At 42.0% G+C, this 18266-nt stretch overlaps 1 protein-coding gene across 1 annotated transcript in view; it reads right to left on the reverse strand.

Moving 5' to 3' along the window:
* The window catches only part of LOC104511972 (protocadherin Fat 3-like), a gene marked incomplete at its 5' end in the record, with an annotated part of 66823 nt that overhangs the window by 16155 nt on the left and 32402 nt on the right, over positions 1-18266 (reverse strand). Inside the window, 2 exons of the mRNA XM_010154780.1 lie at positions 5946-6414; positions 13938-14095. Of these exons, the coding sequence (XP_010153082.1) occupies positions 5946-6414; positions 13938-14095 (627 nt within the window). The remainder of the gene's footprint in view (positions 1-5945; positions 6415-13937; positions 14096-18266) is intronic.

The raw sequence follows: 18266 nt of genomic DNA on the forward strand, positions 1-18266 counted from the left end.
AGGGCTTCCTCCTGTTCACAATGTCTTGGAAATTCATCAACATTTAAGATCATGCAGTCCATCTGAGTTCCCTCCAAAAGATACAAATATTTCATTTTGCACACTGATGCTGGAAAATGTTGAATTACATTCTCCAAGGCAGCAGATGTCACCACTGTATTTCTTCAGAAGGAACCAGTGGAAAAAGATAGAAAGCTCCGGCAAACACTTCTGCAATGCTGTTGGGGTGGAACCACAACACCCTCAGCATGTACCACAACAGCCTGTACCAACACTCGACCTAAGAGCAACAACAAGCTATGAGCAACGATACAGCCCTTTTGGCTGTATCTACATTAGTCAGCCCTGCACAGCAACGCAGTGGGTCTGTGGAGCAAACAGTTGGTGCTGAGGACACAGCACCCTCAATGCACACATTTCAGGGCTTTAGGATCTCATTAGCTACAATCCTGGTGCACATCTTACAGCTCAGCACTGTCCAGAGGGAAGCCTGGTCCTGCCCTCCAAGACCTCACCTCTTCACAGCGGAACTGAAGGATGGCAAGACGCAATGATCAGAAGATTCAGGTTAAAGGTTGTTTCTGATCTAAAATATTATGTAGACATAGCCCTCTCCTGCTTCCACACAGTCTTGGGTTTTCTGGTTGTTTTATGAAGCTTCTCTCATGCTCCTCCACTAATCTGAGTCTCCTGTATGTAGGTGAGCCTCACCTTCTCACTTTGACTCCAACAGCTGCTCTTCCTGCCTCGGTGTGCCTTTGTCCAAAGGAAAGGGGATTTCTTTGCCCAGACCTTGCCGAAGAGCAACGTGATGTGAGGACACGACACAGGCTTCCTGCCTGTACCTGTGTTTGCTTGGCACTGTCCCTATTTGCAGGACAGTGGCAAAAGGTGGGCACGATGCCATCAGCAGATGGGACGCTGTCACACAGTGAATGTCTCTGTTGGTAGCGCTGCCAGCCTGAGCATCTGAATGTCTGCCTATCCTCAGCTTTACTTGGCCTTATTAAAGAGGGTGCTTCGTCCTTTTTTGAACATGTGTATGCTCCTGTTTCTATCTAGCACAAGCAAGAGGATCTGGCTTTTATCTGTTGTGCGCTTTGGCTTTTGTGTTTGATCTCCCCATGTAGTTTCTTTCCCTGCTGTGCAGCTAGACCTGACAAACTCAATATCCAGAAACAGTTCTGCCCTTGGCCCTGCTCATGTAGCATCTCATGGCAAGTTAACTGAGAACTGAAGCTGAAGAGGATCTCTCCCAGCATTTGTATTTTGGTATGTTTATAGACATACCAGGCCACCTTCAAGAATGGTGTTCTTCAGACTCACATATTCTTGCCACTTCAGATCTGACTTCAAACAGATGATTGCCTCTTGCCACTAGCTGGTATGAAAATGAACTTCAGTCTTCGTTAAAATGGTGCTTTCTATGGAAGAATTAGCATGTATATGCTTTGAAACTGGAAACTTTAATGCAGATGTTTAAAAGCATAGCTATAAAAGATTAAAACTCCCCAAAATTTCGAAAAAGCTTTTAAAAATTAACTGATGTGCATTTTGTATGATAACATTACAGCATGCTGGTTTGTTTGTGTTTTGGAAAAAGCAAGATCAAGAACATCAGTACAAACAGGTCAGTTCATGACTATGGTATTAACACACTCTATTTTCCTATTTTCATCTCACGAACTACCTAATCCTCAAAAACACCCATGTATTAATTTTTCCAACATGCTTTAAAACATGTATTCAAACTACCACTTAAGTGCCAGGTTGCATTTTTCCCTTCTTTGGATTATAACTGTGTTCACAAAAAAAAAAGAACAGAACTAAAAATGAGGAGAGTGGAAAGCAACAACTCTCTGTCCTCATACTCTGCCCATAGTCCTTGACTCAGTAGATATTACTGCTCAAATGCTTCATGTTCAAATAAAATTGCCTATTCATATAAGCCATTTTCTTCAATCAAAGCCATATGTATACAGGACTGATCAAATTAAAAGGAAGTAACTATACTTATAATTGCAGGCTTTACAAGCATGAGGTTTCTCTCTGTGGCTGAAAAGCTTGGCTCAGTGTTCATATCTGATTACAGTAAACCCTTCTATTGCTGTGATTGCTCATGTTGTTATTCATGCAGATAAACATACATTTACTATTGGCAGACACGGTAACGCCACTCTATTATTAAGGTTGTGTGACATTTCCCATTTTAAGACCTCATATTCAGCAGCTTAACCACACTTTAAACACTTGGTTGAATTTCCTTGGGAAATTTCAGTCCAAAGAGCCAAGCTGTTTCTGAAAGTCATGCTGTTTGTCAGGTTTCAAAATGCTAACAACTTGCTTTAAAAATAGTTTTACTGACCCGTACTTATGGGTAGGGACTGAAAAGTCTGAAAGAATGTGGCCTATATTCCAGGTCTGTGGTTTCCAGTGTCTCCAAGAAAATTGTCCTAAAGCTGTATATAGCTCTTTCTGCTAGGACTTGCCTGAGCTTTAACTGCCGACAACGCTGGGCATACACTGCTGCTGCACGACTTGATTCGGACCCGTAGGAACATGTGAGTGCAAGCAGAGGTTCATGTCACAGTTGCTGCCTGCTGGCCCAAAAACCCAGATTTTGAAAGCAGAGAGGTTTTTCTGCACTCTCAGCGATGTCTCAGAGCATCAGAGCTATCCATGCTTTCTCCTGTGGGCTAAGATCCCCGATTTGTCCTTCGGTTCAATATGCAGAGGTCAGACAGAAGGAGACAGCATGGGAATGCTAGCGCTGTGCCAACTCTCCTTTCGGGGCAATATCTTGAGCTCTCTGCAGCCCGTGCACCGCACTATACCCCAGGCACTTGGAAGTTGCTGTCAATTCACCCATACGAACCCTAACAGCAGCAGCGTGGACACACTACTAATGCATACAGAACATTGCTTTAGCAACTCCCAAAATGGGGCCATAATATTACCCTATTCCCATAACCACAGGATGAAGTGGAAGGTAATCGCAGGCAGCTTTATTCATGGTGAACAAGGCAGTAGGAATTTCTGTTGGAAGGAAGAGCCCACAACAGGAATACTATTACAGCAGTTTGTGTTTTAGATGATCAATTTATGCAAATCATATGTAAATTAGACATGGCCCCTTTGATTTCTGGCATGGAGCCAGCAACTCTTTCATGTTACAATGTTGGGTAACCTTTGCTTGACTGTTTTCTTTTAAAGTTAGCTATAAATCTGAGCTTTCTTTTTCTTTCTCTTAATTTCCTTGTAAAGCACAGTAGGGTTTTTGTAAGAAAAAGCATGTTAACAGTATATGAAATCTGTTCTGTAAAATTCAAATTAGAGGATTTATTCATTAAAACAAATCCTGCCATTATGCCAAATACTCTCAGTTTAGGAAAAGGAATGCTACTCTTCAGAAACATTAATAGGAGGGTAATATCATAGAAAATCTTAATCAAGAGATCCTGATGCTTACTGAATGCCCTTGGAGGGATTCGGGAAAGGACCTTTGCATGGTATAGTTCTTAATACTTTCCCCCCCATCAAAAAAGAAGAAGATGTCATGTTTCTTCTTATGATAAAAAATTAAATTATTACTTTTTTATTCTATTTTAAAGGAAAGTCAGCAGCTAGCATCTATGTCAGCGAATACAATGGCTGATGGTTCTTAAATGCACGCTGCAATTTGTGGCTCCACAACTAGCATTTGAAATGCTGCTGGGCTCTCTGCTCTATGGAATTTAATTATGTGGCCTTTTTACATATGGAAGACACTACCAACAGAATCACTTTGCCTGGTGGAAACAAAAATGCCTTTGCTTTCTCCATGTGGGCTGGGCTGCAGAACCACCGACATACAGTCAGGGCCCATTGCGCCGGAATTATGGCTTTATAACAATCCTTTATTTACATACACTGCTGAGGCAGTAAAAACAGCAAACAGATTTTTTAACGGCAGGCAGCTGAAACATCCCCGCAGGGCACGTGCCCCCTCGCCGAGGCAGGAACGCAGGCAAGTTAAATCAGTTCTGTGACTGCTTTCCAGCAGCAAATTATGTTGACGTAAAAGTGGTGCATGCCATTCCAGTAATAAAATGGGTCCAACTTACAGTGCTGCCGGTTTCTCCTCTGCCCCACTGCTCCCCTCAGTTTGAATTGGCATGACATGGGAAAAAATAGAAGTGCTCTAAAGCATTTCCTTAGAAAGGTTTCAATTTACTCATCACGAGATTGCTGAGCAATACTGTAAATAGACACAAATGAAATCAATAGAAGGAGCTGTTCTCATGCTTCCTGGGATGCTAGCTTGGCAAATGGTTCGCCTCATTTACTAGGTATGGAGTCTGAATCACAACCACATTATGTCCACGTACATATTACAACAGTATCTCCTGGGGATTTAAATAATTTTGCTTTGCAATTCCCTCAGTGGCTGCAGCATCCTTCTGCCTCAGAATGATTTTCTTTTGCCCTTGTTGTGCAGCACTCATTTTCTTCCTTTCCTTCGTAAATAAAGACTCTTAACAACACACACGAGCAGCAACATTTGTCCTCGTGCTGCACATCACATCCTGGCTCAAAAGTGCTATATTTCATTCCTTCCAACTGTCCTCCCATCTCCTTCCACCAACAGCAAAGCCGATAGCACCCCTGAGGTACCCTTCGCCCTGGCATGGGAGAAGAGGTGGCTGAATCAAAGCCAAGGATCACTGAGATACCATACCAGAAAATTCACATTGTCAAGGCTTACTCTGTGAGAGCAGGGTTATCCCCAGATTTCAGCCTTGAAAACTGAACTGTTCTAAAGTTCAAGAGGTTCCTAAAGTTTAGAAAAATCTACTTGGGGAAAGGTTATCAGAGAGAAAATGAGAGAACAAGGCTTAAAACAATGAAAAAGAGAAATGGCAATTATGATAGAAGGGAACTACATGGACACAGTAAAGCAGAAAGTCCTGGACAGTGGGCAAATGCTCCATAAAAAAGAGTTTAGCGGGAATTTTCCTAGGGAACCCCGACCAAAACCATTGACAGTATGTGGATGGAAAGCTCTGAATTTGCAGAAGACCTCTCTTAGCCAGCCACCTTTTTTGGAGGAAGATTTAATCTGTCAGAAAAGATGAGCAATGCTGCCTGCTAATACAATATGGGTAACTGGAAGGGAAACTTGTACACTGCAGAGACAGAATAGCCCTGAAGGAAAGGTCCTACATGTATGCCATTCATTGTTTTCCTGCCAAGATGCTGACTGTTCTTAAGTCTGGTAACTCGTGCACTTACTACTGGGTAGTAAGTCACTGGCACCAAGTCACACAAGCCACCATATAACCGCTGGATAGGAAACTCCAACACGAGCACAGTTTAAATCAATACCCTATAAACTTTGGATAATATTACCTAGACCTTGAAGCGCTCAGGCATCCGAGGAAGCTGTAAAATACAATTCTCGGCGGGTTTATAATGGGGCGGACTCGTTATTTTCCATGCAGACATGTAATCAAATTACTCACTCACAGAAGGACCAAGGTGTTTGTGGACAAGTCAGTAATTATTTGTGACAGCTTCAGAAACAGAGAAAGGCAACAGTGCCACTGCATCCGTGATGGACGTTTGAAACACCATCCTCGTGCACAGCCTCCGATGCTGTAAATGGATCCTGAAAAATCCAGCTGAGCATTACAGTAATTGTAATTCTATTGGTTTCTATAGAAATAGGATTATCCTAACAGCCAATAAATCCATTTCCTCCTGGAACACTAATGCAATGAGAAGGGGCACCGTTTCACCGTTATTTATAGAGCAAACAGCTTTTACACAATTTGCAATAGCTATCAGAGTTTTATAGTGTCCGTGAGATTTTTCAAGCGCGTTGCTGCATAAAACCATCTCTGGCAATAAGTTGTAGAGGAAAACTCGGGGTGGGGGGTACCCGTGAGGCAATAGGAGGCGCTTACCGCCAGACGGCACGCTGGTACAGGTGCCGCCGTTCTGGCAGGGGTGCCGCTCGCAGGCGTCGGGGTACAGGACGCAGCCCAACTTCAGTTCCGTCAGGCCAACCACCTCCGCGAAGCTGCTGCGCTTGTTCTGGAGCGGCAGCTCGTTGTTATTCAGGACAACCGAATCCAGGCAGCCCTGAAAGCCGCTCAAGACCTGCGTCGTTCTCTTGTCGGTCAGGCTGCGGACGTTATCCACTTGGACCTGGGCCCCGAAGTAGACAGAGCTGTCGGTGCTGAGCGTCTGGAAATAGAGGGGGGCTTTGCGGCGCTCCACGTAGCTGTCGTCCAGGGACAAGCTTGTGAAATTGCGATTCAGCTCCAGGAAGACCGAATGCCAGCTTCCATCGTTAACGGCTCTGCCAGAAATTCCCAGGATTCCCGGTCCACTCCCGCAGTCCAACTGGAACCACAGTTTGCCGTCGACAATCTGTGGGAGGGAAACAGAAATCAAAGCGCTTCATGCACTCAGCTGTCTCGTAATACGCTGTCACGGAGCATCTGGAAACAGAGGACTTTAGAAAATCTCTCTACGGTGTTAAAGCTGCTCTCCTACATCATGCTAAAATAGCAAAATCTGTGCCTTTGTCATCAGCAAAAACACATAAGGCGATAAGTATCAGCCTACTTAGAATTTACCCAAAGCCAGTTACTGCAGGCAAAATGAAAATACAGAAAAAATACAGAACACAGGTGAGTATTGAGATAACGACAGGTGTCACTGAACAGGGCATGGAGAGGAGGCCACCTGTCCTGCTCGTGGCTCTGCTGCGAAGCGGTCATGTCCCTCTCAGCCAGTCCCACCATCCAGCCAGGCGCTGCGGTTCTGCTACCGCTGGTTGATGCTACCAGACAGGTAGGATCCAGGATAGGTACCAGCCAGGGCAAGGGACCCCCTCTCGTCAATGGCCTCTGCTTTCAGCTGGGGATGTTACACCCTGGGCCTCTGTAACCTTTTGGAGCATCTCGGAGAGGTGTGGATTTGTCCCTAATATCCTTAGTTTTCTTTAAGTACAACAGTAAGATTCTGGTTGACCAAGAGTAATTTTCCAAGGATGCTATACTACATGCTCTGTGGCTACCTCACAGATGACATAAGATGGCTCCTACTTTTCTTTCTTTCCTCAGATTTATGCTGGGTTCATGGCTTCAGAGGGATTGTTAGGATTTCTTACTCTCCCTCCTGCCCCTCACCCATCTTAAGTCCTCATAAAGGAAAAATCTGTTCTAGCCTGCTGGTGCAAGCAAAATGCAGTGAGGGAATAGGTATGAAGTGCATTCCTGATTAGCAGTTTACCCAAAGATTTTAGGTTTCTCTAACAGATGGCAGATAAGTTTAAAATGGCTGACAAGGCTGGAAATAATTTCTTATGACACATTAATTGGATTCAAGCTCCCCGAAAGCTCTTGCAATTATTTTACCTTTATGTCATGGTCTAGGAAGTATTTATTTCTGCAAACCCCATCTCAAGACAGTGCTGTCCCATTATTTATCCCCCTGAAAAGTTCAGGAGCTGTGTCCTTTTTCATCTTTCCCTGCAGCGCACATTGTACTCTCACTGGTTTATCTGTAACACAACCCTACTGCTCTCCTCCAGCAGAGCAGAGTTACCACGGCTGTCAGTGAAAGAACACCCCAGAGCTTTGGTGGCCCACTGAACTGGTATGGCTAAGGCAGATGTGATGCTGCAGTGTGTCCACTCGTCTTTGGAAATTTTTTTGCTATTTTTGGCAAGAAAACTCATTTAAAACTGGGTTAGCTAGAGACATCCCTTGGCATGCATCTGAACGTGTGCTCAAACTCTTCTCTGCCAGGCTCTGATGTGGCCTGAAAGTAAATGGGATGTTGTTAATCCACAGGAGCAGACTGTGCTGTCGTGTCATTATCAGTATTTCACTGTCCTTTGAGGTTCACAAAACTACCTGGAGAAAAGCTAAGGGTAAAAACTTGTGAGTTATGATGATCTCTGGAATTCTTTCTCTTTTCCAGACCCCTGTCTCTTGAGCAGCTGAATTTGAACTGGGCTGTAACCTCAAGCCAAGTCACACTGGGTAGTTGGGGTGTAAACCACACCACTCCACTGCTCTGGAATTGCTTGGACAGGGCGGACACAGAGAAACCAAGCATATGACAAGCTCCCTGTAAATGCCAGCTACCTACTTACTCTGCATGGCACAAGGGGTGTAGAGGGATGCACATGTAGAAGGAGCCAGAAGAGCTAGAATTAGCCCTTGCTATGGGCAGCTGGCTTTTTTGAAGTCCTTGACCTGTAGGATGGAATGAAACTGAGAAGAAATGAGATCTATGATTGTAATACAACATGCTTGAGGGATGGATGCTGCTTGGTACTCAATCAAAAAAGGCTAATGGATGTATAGAAGAGTAAGTCTGGATAATTTTTCATTAAAAAATCTTTTCTTACAGGACTCAAAACTCAGTTGTAAACTATTCCTGTAGATTGAAATTGGGCCTATTAAAACATCTGCTCAGGGGAATCTCGGTAAACAACATGCCCTGATAAACTGAGCTGGTTTCTCTCCAGAGATGGAGCACCAGTTTCTTTCTCCCTGTGCAACAAAATAGTCCACAAACCTTGAAAGCGTTTCTCAGAAAGTGTGGTCTGGATCAGCAGGAGTACAAATCAAAGAGAAAAATACATGCCAACATATTACACTGAGAAACAGCCATCACAGGATAAGCGGTTAGCTTACTTCTTATTCAAAAGGCTTTTTCCTATGGAAACTATTCTACTGACTCTGTATAATATACATATACCTCCCCTAAGACTACTTACACCCTGAAGGACCTACTGCCTGCATGTCTATTACCCTTACTCACAGAACATGCTTTTCCAATTATCTTTATAAATACCACATCACATATGAGCACCTGGGATAAATATTACACCATTTGTATACAGGAAACGATGATCTAAAAGATTTGCCATTAAGTTATGTTTTATACATCTTGTGCACTTTTTCTTCTTTATACCAGCAGATGATCTGACATACACAGTAAAAACATATTGTCTGAAAGACTATGTTTCCTTCCTTTTATTAAAAAAGCACTAGTAACCTCCACCTTAGGCTAGAGTGAAAGATGGAAAGGATGGTTTGATGCTTACAGTATGAGCCTAAGATATGATAGATATGCATGGGAATCCACACTCTGCAATCCCCTTCCTCTGGGATCTCAAGCAAGCCATTAGTTTCAGGTCTCCATCAGTAAAAGGGATAACGTCATTTCCCTACCTCACACCAGTGCTTTATGGATACATACGTTAAAGACCGTGACATGCCCAGATACTCCTAGCTATGGGACCATAAAAATACTTCCATTAATCAGATGGTCACAGGCATTGCTGTAGTGGGACAGGGAGGAAATATCTGTCTGCTGCTGGTCCTGTGCCTCTAGAAGGAGGAGGAAGAGGAGGAACAGCCCATGAGGAGCTGGGTTGCAAAGGGCTCCTGTCTTGCCTACCAGCAGCTAGGCTGGCCAGGCAGGGAGGAGAAGGGTCCTTTGCTCAACATGCCTAAGCATGGAGAATTCAACCATGGATCTTTGATTCAGCAATTAATCCCTGGTGTTCCTGTGAATCGCTGTAACTGCAGTGATGTCAGGGACACTGTATAATCCTCAAACGGCTCTCTTGGATTATAGGTTGGACTCTGGTACCAAGTAAAGCTGAACTTCAAGATAACTTCTCGGTAATGAGGTACATTCAAGGAAACAGTATGTAAATCCAATGAAAGGCCCATGTTGTTGTCCAGGCTCAGCAGTTATCCAGGCAATAACCTTAGTGGGATGACTAGTTGCATTGAGGGTTGGTAGCATCACACACTCAGCTTGGAACTGAGTACGTGACATTGCTTTTTTTCTCCAGCTATGTGAGGGCTTGAGTTACTCCATGGCACAGCGGAGGCATGCCATCTCTGCAACCCCTCACGAATGCAGCCCACAGGGCCCGCAGAGACCCTCTGCACCAGGATGAAAGCAGAGACGCTGCTTCTTCCTAGCTGGGTAGGCCATTTCCACCAAGCTTCCACCTCTCCGAGCTTTCTGCACTTAGTTACAGCATCTCTCATTATAACTACTAGGACAGGGATGTTAATGCATACTTGAGCATGTACAAGACAGAAAATTCCTCACCTGTACAGAAATACAAAGAAGAGAATAGGCTCCAAAAGCTGATGCAATCTGTTACATTTCAGCAGTTTCATTCAATGAGCAAAATGGAGCCAAATACATACTGTAAATTATATTAGAATATTAGCCTGGCTAAGATGTTTGGCTAACATCCATATTTGTGTATCAACATAGGTAATAAAATGATCAAATGGTTCTTCCGAGACCACCTTAGGCTCACACAGTCCATCTGCAGTCACACACCGTGGGTACAGCCTGCTGCCTACTAATCTATCTGGGGAAATATGTCGTTAGCCGAATTGCATTTCAGGTTCGTTTGTGTAAAACGGTGTATTTAATTAAAATATTACTTGTTTCAACTCCAGCCATAACTGGGATCATATCCAAGCTTCAGTGTTATCCAGCATAAGCCACGCAGCAGTAATGCATTAAAATGTATAATATACACTTAGCTAAACCATGCAAAGTTTCACATTAACTGCCTGGACAGAAGAACATATGCTTGCCTTTTACCATTTAAAAGCTATATTTCTGGCATGATTGGAAAGTCTTTCTTTACCTATTTTTAATCCTTTAAATTTCATGAAACAAGTTGCATCTCTGTTATAGTCCTTGAAAAAAAAATAAGTAAGTTGTGGAATTGTCATCTGCAGTGGCCTCATAATGCTTTAAAGTGGTTAAATCTTACTTCTCCCAGATACATGCTACATCGGAAAAAGGAAATGGTGATACTTTTATTGGCACATGTAATCTTTTAAAGAAAAAAATAGAAGAAAAAGGCCATCGACCTGCATCTCATTTTGCTCCAATTGTCTTAAAAGCAAGAGCATGCAACAAAAAAAATGGCCAACCTCTCAAAATCGATGGATGAGTTGCTTTATTCGAAACAGCTGAATAAATAACACCCTTATTATATTGTATGAATACAGTGGTGCTGGTAGGCTTTCAGCAAAGTAGTAGACAAGCAGTTTGCTCTATGGAATTGATTATTCATCCAAGAAGGACACCATGTTACAGCTATGAAATATTTCCATCCCTGGAGTTATCACAAATGTATGAGATCCCAAAATTAAGTTGGTCATTTAAACACTGAAAACCATATTGCAACATTAATTCTTAAATAGACTGCTACGGGGGAGACTTGCTTCAAAAACCTCAGTGCCACTCTATGCCCCAACAGTGGTGGGGTTTTCTGCCTGTTCTCCCACCGGCTCATACTATGTGGTAGGTCTAAATTTCTTCCACCTCTGCCTTTGTTTGGAGCTCAGTGGTGGTGCTGGGCCCTCTGGTGCTAATCCAGCAGATATTTAAGTACATGCTTAAAATTAAGGTATGTGTGTAGTTCCAATTGCTTTCAAATACAGGAAGTTAAGCAAGTGATTAAGTGCTTTGCTGGAGTGATGCCAGAGTGCTCAAAAGAGCACAAGATCCCATCCTTTATCCTCTATTTGGAAAGCTTCTCCTCGTGTTTAATTTAATTGAAAGCAATGCTCAAATGATAACAACTTCACATTTATAGACCTCTAATTAATCTACTTAATGGCCTCATTTCTGAGTTCTTCCCTATCTCACAACATACATACATACCTGGTAAAAAAAAAAACCAAACCAAACCAAACCACAACAAACAATCCCCCACCCCAACCAAACCAAAAAACCCCAAAGGCCTTACCTCTGGTTTACAAATGAAAAAACCATATGATGAGAAATTTTAAGGGTAACTTGTTGGAAAGCATCTCAGTTGGGCACCCTCAAAATGCAGTTCATGAGTCAGCTGCCATCCCTGAAGGGACCTGCTATGGCTGCATCCCTTGAGCATAACACCATTCATCTGCCATAGAGCAGGTCTTTGTGAGACCTTATTCTGATGTTCCTCTTCTAAATGACCTTCACAAGCAAAATTCTAGCAATTCCTGATCTTTTAAATGATGCCATTTCTATAAAATTCCATGCTGAATGTAACACTTTTCTTTAAGCCCTATTGCTTATAGAAGCCAAGGGCCAGACCTGGGAAAAGCACATACCCACTGCAACAGCAAATCCTGCCTTACCTAAAAGTCAAGCATGAGGCTCTGGGAAAGGAATTCCCTGTGTCCTTCCCTGCACAATGCATGGGAGAAAGTGGAGCCCTTGCATTTGTAACACTGCATACAAGACTCTGGACCGCTCCGACCAGATACGTGAGGCATCGGCTGTGTCTCAAGTGCTCTAGTAAGTGCCGCAGGAGATGGGTTCAGAGCTGGAAATTCTTTCTTAGAGTTAGAAAGCAAAAAAAAGCACAACCTGGTTGTTGGCCTCTCAGATCAGAGCAGAGCAGCTGCTGCAATATCTGGTCGCTCAAGTATTGTATTTTCCTCCTAAGCAAAATAGTTATTGTGTGAAGCAGTGACTGAAAACACATAGTTCCTGTCCCACAAATAAAACTCAGGCCAGGTGACTGCAATGAGGGGCTCTCTTATTTATTGTTTTGTAATAGCATGAATTTTTCTCTTTTGGTGGCAAAATTTCCTAGCTTCAGCAGGTGACTTCCACTCAGTTGCCTATGACCTGACCTGCTGTACTCCTTAATCATGACAGTTTTATAACTAAACTCCAACAAAACAAATTCTCCTATCATCATTCTAACTCCATTTCAGTCTGCCTCCATGTCATCTCCTATTGTTTTCAAGTGGCACCTTTCACAAGGGCCATCTGTTCTTTTCCAAGCATTTTTCAAAACTACAAAATTGCAAAGAACACCTACTGACATATGCTAAGAGCAACCACGATGAAGACCTCAATAAAGGTCTTCAAGCCTGCAATTTTGTTTGGTATATTTGAACACAGAAGTATGCTGAAAAGTTCAAACTGTGCATTTCTACGTGTCTCAAAGCACAGCTTAATTGTCCTGTGGAAATCTGAACAAGGCTGAGAGTCCCCAGTGAATGACAGACAGTACTCCTCCTCATGAAATATTTCAGCCTAACAGCTATAAAATTATTTGTTGCCCATTAATAACTCATCTAACCATTTTAACATTACCTAAGCATTCAGCCAAAAGGACTCTAAAGACTGCAAATACAGACACAAAAGGCTCTGTGCCATTTCTCCCTCTGCTGAATTATAGGGCATGGCTGAGTTACAAAAGTCAATGTCTTCGTTTTGTACCTTAGAGGCTCTAGCAGAAATACTATACATGCAGGCTCTTGGATAAGCCTAGGACTCAGTTTCCATCCGGAAAATATTTGCCATTTGACTGAAACCCACAAAGAATGAAAATGCATGGAGAGCTTATCAATTAAATATTGATTGGATATCAGTCCCCAGCTACCCCGTGTCACTCTGGACAAATAATCTTAATTATTGAGTGCTATCTCTGATCTTCCTATCAGTAGGGGACACACCCTAAGCAGTTGGTTTCTGGAACTAACTTGACAGCAGTGAGGGCATATCCTCTAACCACAGGCACGGACACTGGGGAAGAACAGCTATTTCAGCATGCATCGTTTTGACTATATGGTCATCTAAATGGCCAAATCTTACATCTCGTGCAGATTGGCTCCTGCATGCAGACACATATAATGTTCTTACAATGAACAGTGCCCAATGGAGCATTTTCCAAGTAAAGTACCACTAACAAGCTTTTTTTGATTGTTGCTGCCGTTGTCGCAATTGCTGTTTTTCCCTGTTAGCATGAAACAGATCAGACATCATCTTATATTCTCAATCTACAGCTGAAATGAGAACAGCACTCCCCAAATCAAGAGCCAACAGAAAACATATAATCAAGGAAAACAACTGTGGAAAAGATAAGTTATTTTAATTACCTTCAGAATTATGCAGGGATTCGCTCTGGTGTACATGATAATCCCATTGCTTTGCAGCGTTCGCAGACGGAGAGCCAACTTGAATTCCTCTTTCTTGCTATTTTCAGAAACCCGGTATTTAATGTAGCTATTCCCAGCAAAGCTAAGGGAAGTGTGGCCTGAAATAAACATTTTGAAAAGACACATGTTCTTTTAGTGATACATGAAATAATTCCTCAACTGTCAAGTTAATTAAAGAATTTATAGAGCTAATGAGAACATCTAAGAAAAAATAAATAAACCTCAAATAGGAAAAAAATCTGTCACATACTACAAAAACATGGTGTATTTTGGGGGAAAATGATTTTTCAAGGGGTGGAGGAAAGCTCTATTTCTCCATACTTATAAAAAAGAGAGGTTTCTCCAGTATTCAGCATGTTTAATGTTATACACCCCTGGAGGTCCCTACTCAAAGACGACCACGCTTGTATATCGGGCAGTTGAGTTATGGGTATAAAGTTAGGTGTGAGCAGATGCCATCCAAATCCTTGCAATGAGTTCCCTGCAACCACTGCCAAGGACCACAGTGATACCCTTCAGCATCTGCTGTGTTTTCATCAGGGAAATAGCACGTCCTTTATCATGCAGCCCTGGATTCACTGAAGACAATGGAAAGCTCCATTTCACCATATTTCCACCTGACTCTTTGTATACCAGGGAATGACATAGCTGGAAAGAACTAACAAATGTCCTGAAACTTTCTTTTTGGGATGGTGTGGTGTTTTCATTAATAAAGACTGGAATTTTGGTAATCTAAATTGTAAGCAGAAAAGTTAATTATAAGGTTTTGCCCATGGCAGGAAAACATCTGGTGTAACAGTCTCTAGGAAAAGTCTTGTTTTCTTAGCAGCCTGTTTTACAATTCTGGGATTCAACCAAGTCAGTGGGAGTCTTCCAACGGAAACTGGATCATGGGCTTCCTACACCTTCACAGCCACATTTTTTCCAGGGTTTATAAACCAGTGAGCCAACTGCCAGTGCTGGCAAGGGTTAAGCAGTGCATCTTCTGTTGACTTCAGTGGCACCTCTACCTACACCATGAGAATGGCAGCACTTTGTTGTTACAGTACAACCCCCTTTAACATGCACCTGAGCATTCGCCAAGCTTTCCTGGTGGGCACTGGCAGATGAAGGGTCTCCGGTTAGCTTCATACCCCACACACTGCATGTCCCCTGGACACGGCTTCTCCAGACAGGGATCGTTAGAGCCTGGGCAGAGTCCTCCTGCAATGAGTTAAAATACTGTCAGGGATACACAGTGTAAAAGCATGATCTTCAGCAATAGGAGAGTAATGAAAGACAATTATTGATCTCACACAAGCAAAGAATGGCTTTATAATAATAACAAGAAAAAAACCCTTCATGCAAGAGGAGTCCTTTGGATGTAGCAAAACCATTAATGTTCTTCAAGGGCTGCCCTAAACCCCATAGCAACGTATTATAAAACTCAACTGTTATGAGCAGTAACTGGTTTATAATTGGTGTTGTGACTCTCAGGCCATTCATTTTCTCACAAAGCCTCTTGTGCAGGGCATTTAGAGATATGAGAAACCAAATGACTTGAAGTTATGCACTCCTTTTGCCTGAGCACACCCGTGAGAAACAAATTTAAGGAGGTAGAGTTCACCAGGAAACAAAATAAGAAAAAGCCATTCCTGGGCTACAGAGTGACAGCTGGACTTTCCATCCTCATTCTGCACAGGACACGCTGACAGCCTGATCGTGCAGCAATGCAAACTTGCTCTGCCTCCATGTTCCTCCTGACATTTCCAAGAACTCGCATCCTATTCTGTATCTTGCCCAGGCTGCCAAAACCTATCCTTTATTCTGGCTGTGACTCACAAGTTCTGTTGCATCTGGAACTGCACATATCCAGGGAATAAAAAGGTGGATTACTTGGTCTGGACACAACGAACTTAAAGTTAAGAAATTCAGAATATTAAAAAAAAAAAGGCGTTTGTGTTTTGTGACACTACCTAATTGAGATTACTTGCTCTGGACACAACGAACGAGTTAAGAAATTCAGAATATTAAAAAAAAAAAGGTGTTTGTGTTTTGTGACACTACCTAATTGAAACAGCTTAAATAGCCAGCTGCAATTTATATTTATACATTGGGCAAAACATCTATGTCCTTTTTTTGTATTGGGGAAAAGAGTAATTTGGATAAAATTATTCTGAATGCCAGTGTTTCCAGTTTTCTTTCCTAAAAATCTTTTATTAGTATGGAATCTAATCTTGCACAAGAATACGTGAATCCAGAATTACTACTAACTTCACAGGGGAAGTAATCTGAAGGGACAGATGAATACTGAGTTTTAAATTTGCCTAAGATACCTGTGCAACACAAGTACATTAAGGTTCTTCAAAACCTCCTAAATTCTTAACATCTATCAAGCTGAGCATGTCGAGGGCTTACTTGAAGCCTGTCAGTGCCAAAGGAACTTCTTGCATTCCATGGGGTTTGGGTAAACCTATATAACATCTGAAAGTGTCTAAATAGATCTGTCTTGCGTGCCCTAATCTTAAAATATTTGCAAACGCTGTCTAAAATAATGCGAAACACAATGCAACCATTGCTGCTTAACAGATGAATTCTCAGGAATATACAAATTCCACCACAGTTAGCCTTTTCTTGGTTGCAATAAGGAACTTTTCAGATGCAGGCTCAGCTTCTACCTTTGGACATCTCTGTGTAGCTGCTATGAAAGTAGCCTTTAAGTGCAGGAAAAAGAGGCACTACTGCCCTTGCCGGAGTGATTCGCAGCCAGGGCTTGCACAGAGGGAGAACCAGTTGTCTCCTGTTTTGCTTATCAAATTCATTTATGTAATACATGCAGGTGATGATTTTAACAATAAAAAGTCAGCACCTTCCTACTCATCACTTTCTGAATATTGGCAGTACTTGTTTATTGCAGGACCTTTATTGTATTCAAAAAACTACTTTATTTTTTGAGTATATGTATTTTATTTACAATTTATAAAGGAAGAAATCAACCTGTCATAGGGTATATCTCTGAAAGTAATGAAAGCAAGAATCTTATTGCTCCCACACTTCAGTACACGCCAAGAAGGGCTCATAGATGAAATTACCTGGCACTGTAAGCATTTTCTGGAAAAATTACTACTGTAGGTTTCAAAGTGGACATGGGCTGACTACAAATATGGCAATGACTGTAAATGTCTTGCTTGATATACAGCACAGTCAATTTAATCTTTAACATCCTCCCCTCCTTTGTCAAACATTTGTTTGAGGTCTGTACAGTAAACGATTTACAGTACTGCCTGTAGCACTGTTAGAAAATGATGCATGGCAATCTTTATTAATCACTTTAGTAGGTAACTTTAGCAGGAATAACAGCTGCAATACACAGTCCCACTTTGTCTTATAGAATCAAGAAATAAATGTCATTTCATAGGGTTCTGCACTGCAGAACTATATTCTAGTTTAAAGTAAGTAAGGTCTTAAAGTAGTAAGGTCTGAAGAATTTAACAGGGAATATGATGTTTTCTATAGTTTTTTTTCTTCTAGAAGAAGAAAGTAATTCTTTGGAATTCGATGGCAAGTAAGTATTTCTGAAGCTATAACAGGTGGTTAAGTATTCTATAGGCTGCCTTGTACTTTCTGCTTGATTCTTTCAGCTATTTTAATTCATTGTTATGTGACAAATACACAGCATTCTGCTGTACGCAGAGTTTATCTCTCCTCTGAACACACTTAAACCTTTTGTGAGTCTGTAATTCACGTGAGCTTCTGCGTAGCTGACAGACTAGTCATTTGGCCAAAAGCCCGACAGCTCGTCAGCATGCAGCAGAAAGGGACACTGAGATTTCCAAATGTGGCTCTGCAAATTTTCCTGTCCCCTAACCTATAGCTGTATCTTTGACATGAAGCAATAAAGCAATAGCTGACTTCGTTATCCATCTCTGCCAGGTTTTTTTAGCTGATTCAAACTCTGGTTTGTACTTCAGAGTCATCCTTCCACAGTCAAAAAAATATACAGAGAGAATCTAACGTATTTAGTGCAACTGTGGTGATACACTAAAGAATTGCTTATGCTGGCAGGCCAGAATAGTTTTCCAGTAAACTACAAGCAAATCAACTTTTTATTCATCCTGATGCATGAGGATTTCATTGCTGTCACAAAAGTTTTAAAATATTCAGCCTTGGGAGAAGAAACGCTTTATGCCTGTCTGTAGAGTTATAAGTACATAAGCTACAAATCTACATTACTGCATTGCCTTAGCTAACGTGCATTTTCAGGCTGATTTCACAACTATGCGGAGCAAA

This window comes from Eurypyga helias, unplaced genomic scaffold (genome assembly GCF_000690775.1).
Source record: "Eurypyga helias isolate BGI_N326 unplaced genomic scaffold, ASM69077v1 scaffold8647, whole genome shotgun sequence".
Taxonomy (NCBI): domain Eukaryota; kingdom Metazoa; phylum Chordata; class Aves; order Eurypygiformes; family Eurypygidae; genus Eurypyga; species Eurypyga helias.